The sequence below is a fragment of the Sinocyclocheilus anshuiensis genome, unplaced genomic scaffold, assembly GCF_001515605.1.
Source record: "Sinocyclocheilus anshuiensis isolate Anshui unplaced genomic scaffold, SAMN03320099.WGS_v1.1 scaffold1382, whole genome shotgun sequence".
In the NCBI taxonomy this organism is placed as follows: Eukaryota; Metazoa; Chordata; class Actinopteri; order Cypriniformes; family Cyprinidae; genus Sinocyclocheilus; species Sinocyclocheilus anshuiensis.
In genome coordinates, this window is record NW_015554207.1 from 561,053 (window position 1) to 569,897 (window position 8,845).

The 8,845-nt window shown below is 38.2% G+C and overlaps 1 protein-coding gene across 1 annotated transcript in view; it reads left to right on the top strand.

Moving 5' to 3' along the window:
- The window catches only part of LOC107671078 (voltage-gated potassium channel subunit beta-1-like), a 99,802-nt gene that overhangs the window by 58,153 nt on the left and 32,804 nt on the right, over window positions 1–8,845 (top strand). The window contains exons 4-7 of the mRNA XM_016463924.1: window positions 543–622; window positions 710–754; window positions 5,483–5,527; window positions 6,018–6,061. Of these exons, the coding sequence (XP_016319410.1) occupies window positions 543–622; window positions 710–754; window positions 5,483–5,527; window positions 6,018–6,061 (214 nt within the window). The remainder of the gene's footprint in view (window positions 1–542; window positions 623–709; window positions 755–5,482; window positions 5,528–6,017; window positions 6,062–8,845) is intronic.

The following is an 8,845-nucleotide window of genomic DNA, read 5'->3' on the forward strand; positions in this document are numbered from 1 at the left end:
TATATGTCTCTGTGTGTGCGAGTGTGTCTGTACTATATGTGTGCATCTGTAAGGGAGAGAGAGAGCGGGAGAAAGACAGTATGTGCTTTCCATACATAGTAAAACACAATTTTGTGCCAAAAACATGGAAATATTTTGTGGTTTTTGTCCTGTTGTTTACTATATTTATTTGCTTGGTCAGTGTCACTATGGGTTTTAGTTATTTTGCTGTTTTAGGCTGTAAGGACATTTGAAATAACTGAAATCACTTTGCCAAATGATTTCAGTTATTTCAAACTACAGGGCTGAATGCTTGAATCAGCCCTGTATTATAAAATAAAATATTGTATTTATATAGTAAAATATTTTATTTTGTAAAATCTATTTTTCATTTCTCTCAAATTTTCCAGTAGCACCACCCTTGCCTCCCTGATTTATAAGATTTGAGAAATTTGGAGTGAAAATAAATGGCAAAGAAAAGCATTATACATTTACTGTGATGGCTGCAACATATATAGGTTGACCCTTCTATCTCTATTTTTATATGTGTGTGTGTCTTCCAGGTGGCGGAGCAGCTGATGACTATAGCATATGAGAGCGGGGTTAACCTTTTTGACACCGCAGAGGTGTATGCTGCTGGAAAGTGAGTATGACTCAGCATCAGCAAGATTACCCATACTTCACTTTTATTCATAATTTCAGTCATTATTAACATCTCTGTCTGTTGCAGAGCTGAAGTCATACTGGGAAACATCATCAAAAAGAAGGGCTGGAGGTACGGTTGATTTGTGTGTCAAGCACACCTGTGTAACTGTAATACAAGATAAAGGAGGTACAAAAAACAACAACAACAACAAAAAAGATTGGAACTGGAGCTTTTATTCCCTTTGTAGTTGTTGTGTACCTGCTGGCTCTGGCATCGGTTACGTGTCATTATTCACACACACTTTTGATGGGGACTTTGATCACTAGGATCCTGCTCAGTTTGTATCCCTTAATAAATGCCAGCAGACGAATGCGTCCTGGTGAGGGCTGTTGCCATAGCAACAGATGACAACCCACTGTGATCACCATGACTTCTGGAATGAGTCTGTGCTTTTGCTGACTATGAAAACTATGAACAATTACTGCTGATTTGTCACTTGAAGTGAGATTTATTATTTACTGTGAAATTCACAGAAGTTTCCACATTAGCTGTGTTGTGGGGGAAAGAGTTAGAAATGAAAAGTTGAAAGCAGAGTACATGTTAACCTGCTATTTTTTTAAAATGTATTGGAAACTATGTGCCATTTGTTCCCAGTCGTAACTATGACTTTATGGAGCATTCATGTACATCATGCAATGTATGTTGATAATAATTCCAAATACATGAAGGCAGCAATAAGTCAGTTATTCCAGTTATTTAACCTCATCTGAAAGATCAAGTCAAGTGCATTGAAATATGGGAAACGCTGTAAATTTCAATTTGTCAACTTCACTTGAAAAATTCTTGTAAACCTATTGCCTCAGAAAAATCTAGTTCAGATTACTTAGTAAATTCAAGTTTTCATAAATTGGCTCATGAGTAAACTTATTGTGCAACCTAATTAGATTTTTCTGAGGCAATAAGTTTGCAAGATTGTTTAAGTAACGTTAACACATTGAAATTTACAGTTAGTATACATTGCGGTTAAAAAGTTTTGGGTCAGTTTAAGATTTAATGCTTTCATTCAGCAAGGATACACTGAATTAATCATACTAAAGTAAAACATTTATAATGTTATTTAAAAAAAAACTTATTTCAAATAAATTAAACTAAATATATCATGTTTTAATGTATCAAATATTAAGCAGAACATCCCTAGGTTACGTATGTAAGCATGGTTCCCCGAAGGGAACGAGACGCTGCATCGGGAATGCTATGGGAACGCCTCTGTGTGACCGAAGTTCTGAAGCAAATGTGAAATCAGTCCAATAGAATAGCAATACGTCACAGGCAGGTGACGTAGAGACCAGGAAGCTATAAAAGTGCATCCAGTGAAAACTGGGTCAGCTTCTGACAGGTTAACGCAAGCACTCACAAGGATGCAGGAAGTATGGAAGGCAACGCAGCGTCGCGTTGCCTTCGGGGAACCATGTTTACATACGTAACCTAGGGACGTTCCCCTTCAGGAACTTGAGTTCTGTTAGAAACACTATGGGAACGGGAATACCAACTCTGTCATACTGACGAATGCCTGTCTAGTGTGAAGACTAACACACATCTAAGACAGAAGCGCACTAGAGCCCGGAGTAGTTCCCAAATCTGTTATAAAACCCGACAAAATTGAGCGGGGTAGACCATTCGTGCATAGATACACAAGATAAGAAGGCCTTCGAGGCCGCCATACTCCTAGTAGAGTGGGCCCTGACCCCAAAGGTGACTGGAGGTCAGAGGACTCATAGGCGAGGGAGATAGCCTCAAATATCCACCTGCTTAACGCACTGGACACACTAAATTAAGCTTCTCCTGGTCTGGCTCCCGGAAGGGAGGAGGACAGAATGCACTACCGGCCATGGAATCTGACTAGGCACCTTTGGCACATAACCAGGCCTTGGGTTCAAAAATGCTTTGACCAACCCAGGTGCAAAGTCCAGACATAATGGGGCCACTGAAAGGGCCTGAAGATCACCAACCATCTTAAGAGAGGAAATGGCCAGAAGAAACACTGTCTTAAGTGTTAAAAACTTCTCAGAAACCTCCTGTAGAGGTTCAAAGCTAGCCTTACTAAGCCCGTCCTGGACCAAGGCCAGATCCCATGCCGGGACTTTAGTACATATAGCAGGCCTCAACCTCAAAGCAACACGGAGGAAACGGGTTACCAACGGGTTCCTTCCTAATGATAAACCCTCCAAAAGGGAGTCGTAAGCAGATATAGCTGCCACGTACACCTTTAGGATGGAAGGAGTCAACCCTTCAGAGAATCGTTCTTGCAGGAACTCCAGCACTGAACCAACCGGGCAGTTAGTATTCAGCAGTGTTTGCCATCACAGGAATAAATTTAACTATAAAATAAATATGAAATTCCCTTTTAATAAAATATATTAAGATAGAAAACAGTTATTTTAATTTGCAGTGATATTTCACAATATTACTCTTTTTATTGTATTTTTGATCAAATAAATGAAGCCTTGGTGAGCATAAGAAACTTCTTTCAAAAACATTAAAAAAATTAAACTGACCCCAAGCTCTTCAGTGATCGTGTACATGTAGCAGGTATCTTTTATCTGAATAGAGATGTGCCATTTCTATATTGTATGAAATATGCACAAGTATTATGGTAGAATGCCATTCCAAAGATCGCCATGGACTCGCTTTCTCTCTTTTTTCTCCCTCTCACTTTCTCTTTCTCTTTGATACATATCTCATCAGACTGAGTTGTAGGGTTCATATCTGCTCTGTCACCAAACTAATTTAATCTGGCCACCTTTATAAGCTTCACAATCTTCTCAGATCCAAGATCTGTATTACAGATCATTCTGTTATGCTGACAAATTTGCTCATCCCACTGCAGTGAACATACATGAATATCACATGACCCCCAATCAAAGTTCAAGAACTCTGTATGGATCTCTACTGTAAATGTTTGATGGATATACATTAAAGGTGAAGTGACCCCTGAGATCCACAGTTTTAACGAACAGAGCAGACGGTGTGGGACTAGTTTGTCCTCTCTTCTTTTTTCATCAGTTTACTTTCATACTCAATCTTTTATATCTTCCCAATTTATTTTTTCCCTCTCTCTCTTCGATATTCTAAGTTGTGTCCCATTCCCCTCATAAACCAATTACTCCCTGCCAAGTTTTCTTTCATTCTCTTTCCTTTCGTCATCTTATTCATTAATTCATTCCCTCTGTGGAGATAATGGTGTGAAGTTCATGTGTTTCTACACCAGTTTGCTACACAGTGACAATTGTGTGTGAAACACAAAGCCATTGAATCACTTATAATATGACATCTGGCCTAAAATATCTGTTCAATTTCCCAGCCCCAGCTTTCTTGTTTAAAATCGTAATTATTTTGTAAGGCCAAAATTTAGAGGGCATTTAGAGTCGTGAATGTAGGACACAGCAAGAGTTCACACCAGTGAAAGCTCATTTACACCCATTTACAATTCAGATGAGAGTAACTCTGAGAGACCTGCAGATTACTGCCAAAACAGCTACAGGCGAAGGTTACACATGTATCATCACTGAGCAATAGCATCACTATCTCTGCAGTTCGGCCTCAACAGTCTGCTTCCTGTTTGATGAAGTCATGAAACCAATGAACAAGGGACTAACTGGTCAAAATAGATAGAAGCCATTCGATATCTGTCTGACTTGAACCAAAATATGTATTTTTATAATTTTATCTTTACGATATTTGCATAAAAAATGTCATGTTCACTACAATTCAAACATTTGGGGTTGGTCATATTTTTTGTCAGTTACATTTAGACTGAAAAATCAAACTACAATGTACACAACTCATACAGAAAATATGCTTTAAATCATATTTTAACTATAAGTGATCAGAGAATTGCTAAATCATTTTCAACTTGTCATTCCATAATTTATCCTTTTCAAAGATGTCACTGCTAAATGGCAGCTCATTGACATTTTTGGCCCAAATAAAGTAATAAAAGCTGCAAACTGATATGTTGTAAAACTGTATGATGAACTGAAAAAAATAAATTAATAAAATTGAATTATTTACATCAATCATTATCACTAATTTTAAAGTCAGTGCATGGTGTTAGTGTTTTCTGTTAGATTTAATTAGGGGTAACAGCAAAACTGCATAGCAACATATGGTACATTAGTATTGTTTTTATTCTACAGCCAAATGAAATTAATATAGCATGGAAGATTCAATGTAGGATTCTTGTTTAGATTTTTAATACATTTATTTAATCAAAAATACAGTAAAAACAGTAATATTGTGGAAATATTATTAGAACTGTTTTCTATTAAAAAATATATTTTTAAAATGCAATTTATTCTTGTAATTGCAAAGCTGAATTTGCAGCCATTAGCCAGTCTTCAGTGTCACATGATCATTCAGACATCATTCTAATATGCTGATTTGGGGATCAAGACACGTTAAATAATATTCTCATTATTATCAATGTTGAAAACAGTTGTGCTGTCTAATAGTTTGGAGGAAATGTTTTTCAGAATTCTGGGGGAAAATCCCTTTGAAATAGAAATCTTTTGTAACATGTCTTTAAAGTCACTTTTAATCCATTTAATACATCCTTACTGGATGAAAGTATTAATTTCGTAAAAAAAAAAAAAAAAAAAAAAAATTAAACTAACCCCAAAACCCTCCTCTTTGAAAAAAAAAAAAAAAAATGACTGTGGTTTGATTATAACTGCACATGTAAACATGCTTACTGTGGACTTTGATTAACCAACCTTTTGCTTAATTGAAAGTTATTATGGAATGTTTAAGTGCAAATCCTAACTCACTTTTCCCTCTTTCCTCCTATCTTTTCTCAAGGCGATCCAGTCTGGTTATTACCACAAAGCTTTACTGGGGTGGAAAGTGAGTAAACTGTCATTTTTCTCATTGTGGATGTCACGTCCAGTCATGACAACTTTTATTTCATAACTCTCACACTGTTGCACATTCTAAAGAGCAGCACACTTAATGCAGACATCCGTGGATTCCCACATTTCATAAATGTAATTACAAACCTTGGTTCAAGTCAAGCGCTGACCCAAGTCAGTAAGTATTCTGGAAGTAAGTGAGCAGAAGTGCAGCTGCAGAGCTAGATAAGACTAAAGAAAAGGACTGTCCCATTTCCCCACAAATCCTCTCTCATGAATAATAATCAGAATTGAAATATGCCATGTTTTTTTTTTTTAAGTAAAAAAATGAACATGCAAAAGGGCTAGTTTGAAAGAAGAAAAAGATTTGCAATAAACTCTGGCAGAAGGAGGACATGTCTCATATGCTAGACTAAATTTAGCTCTGTCTAAAATTGTGCTTTCTGATGTACATCTGTCTCTGTGTTTGTCTCTTTTTTTGCCAGAGCCGAGACCGAACGAGGCCTTTCTAGGAAACACATTATTGAAGGTAAAGTATAGTACACACATTCGCTTTCTAAATACTCTCACTCTGTGATAATAGCTTGTGTGTATTAGGGATGGGCGATATCTTATCTTTTGCGATATACCAGTAAAAATTCTCCACATGATAAGAATTCGTCTTCCCGCAATAATAACGATAGTCTAGTTGTTGACATATTTCTGTGTGGAGTGACGTGAAGGAAGGCGGACGTGAAATTGAGCAGCTCCTTCTACAATCTGGAACAGGTTTAGATAGGGCTGTACAGAGACAACAATCGGATTTTACAGGGCATTTTTACTAACCTCCTCGAAACGCGATTGGACTAATTTGCTTAAAAATCAGTATCAGTATCAGAATCCAATTTGCTAGTTAAAAAAAAAAAGAAAGAAAGAAAAGAAACTCTGAATTCTAAATCCACTATGATCAGCGCATCACTAATGAAAATACTAAGTAAAAGGCCTCAAATTTGAAGCACAATCTGGGATGTCTTTTTCTATCAATTCTTCAATAGGTAGACCTTGTCTTTCATAAAGGCCGAGTTCAGGGATCTTGGGCCTAAAAAGGTTGGTGACCACTGCCATAAAGTATGTACACATTTTGGGTATTGTGATTTTGGAAGGAAACGTTTATTTTGAAATTATCGTGATATATTTTTAAGCCCATATCGCCCATCCCTAGTGTGTATGTGTGTTTGCATGTGTGTGACGTGTTCAGATCCTGGGCATTGAGTGGATTTAGTGTTAGTGTCGCTCTGGCAGGCAGAACTAACAGATAACAGGACTAAAAACAATGTAGAAGCAAGTGACTCGCGAAACGGCATCAGTAACTGAACACACATTGCACAGAATCAAGAATCAGAATCATGTGCTTCTGACTCTCAAAAAAACCCCAATAATAATAATAATAAATAAATAAAATAGCATAATTTTCCCCTGATTTCATTTCATCTGACACCAACAGGCACCTTGAATTTTGATGTTACATTTCAGCATGTTGTGCTTACATCAAAATAATGGTTCAACCTATAAGATGTAGCATTTGGACCAATCAGACACACAACTATGTGTTATATTTAACAAATAATATCTAATGCCCGCTCACCTAACCAAAGGGCCAACTATGAGGGTCTATGGACCCTTCCCCTGAAATGCATCTAACATCTCAGAAAGGCAGAACAGGCCTCTGGTTCCATGGCAACCAATGCTGATACCACTGGTTTTATTGCCCAAAGGAATGCAGGCAGAGAAACTCACAGTTCATTTACCCTTAGGAAAGACACACAATGCCCATAAAAAATGGACTCTTCTCTAATTAATTCATAGGAAAACCTAGCTGTGAATGAACACACGTCTCCTCAGGACATTGTGTATACCATTACTGTTCTTGTATATTGTCTGTTGAATTGTATACTGTTATGTGTGTGTATAATGATAGATCACTAGTTAATATAGCCCCACCGATACCATGTTTGGTCTCTTTGAATTTGTCTTCTGATGATCTAAATGAGCGTTTATATTATATGTGGGTACATAGGCAATATATGTGTTCTAAGAATCTTTAGTAATTTTGATTCAAGTTCCACATGCAAATTACCATGCTCTCACACAAAGGGTCATAAAACTCCCCAGTATTTCCAACCTCCCGCTTGGAATTTTAGCCTTTCTCATTGGACAAGCCCATCCGGAGAGGCGTGAATCTTCTCAGACCTTAAAAGGCTCACGCACAGTTCCGCCCATGTTCTTGTTGTTCTTCTTCTGCTAAGAAGCGTGTTGGAGCCTGAGCCGGTGTGGGCGTGCCCGGTGGGCTCCATCTCTTACTCAAAATGGTTCTTTCTCATCACCTAACTTCAGCCAACCTACTGGAGCCCCAAAGAGCATCAGGACTCTCTTTCAAACAGGCGAGACGTGCAAGTATCAAACTTAGTCTTATTAATTGATACATTAGGTATCATTTGCACCTTTTTACAAAGGTGTGCTTGAACTAAGAAACTGATGTTTCCTTCAGGCTGTAAATCTGCTGAATATCAAATGGTACCATAGCTTCATGTTTTTATTTCTCTTCTCTTTACTGCTTAAGCTTTAACCCTTTTTCCTATGCCAACTGTATGTGTGTGTGTGTGTGTGTGTGTGTGTGTGTATGTGTATGTTCAACTAGTTTAAGTGTTTATGTAGTTTATAAAGTCTTACTTGTACCACACTTGAGGTTGTTCATTGTTTGCTCATAACTGGAGTCCCTAATCATGCAGATTTGTTCTACATGCTCTGAGTAGTATTGTACAGTAAGAAAGTTATTTTCTTTAACCAGGAAATTAACGTTCTTAGAATTGACAGACAGTTGACAGTGAGAGGACGGGGAAGAGACCGGTCTCTCGAGGAGAGGCGCGCTCGGCATTTAAACAGCGGCGGTGATGAGGCTCCATTTGGTTCAGGTGTGCCCCATCACACGCCGCGAGCCCTGGCTGTTTCAGCGCCCCTCCTCTCTCACGCACCCACTCCTGTCGGGAGCCTGGCGAAGGGCGGCGATTAAGAGATGGGGTGATGATGATAATTAGGGGGAGGCAGCCGACTCGTCACAGCAGCCAGAAAGGATCTGGAAAGGAAACTTTCCCACACAAAAGTACTATTGAACAGCTAATTCTGAGCTCTTAGACAAAGTTGCCAGAATTGAGATTCTGATCCAGCAGCTGAACAACACTCAAGACTAACTTGACATAGTCCAAAGAGAACTCAGGTACTCTTATAGGCTGCAAAAGGAAACGCAGTGGGAGAGACACCCTACTCCTGCATCCTC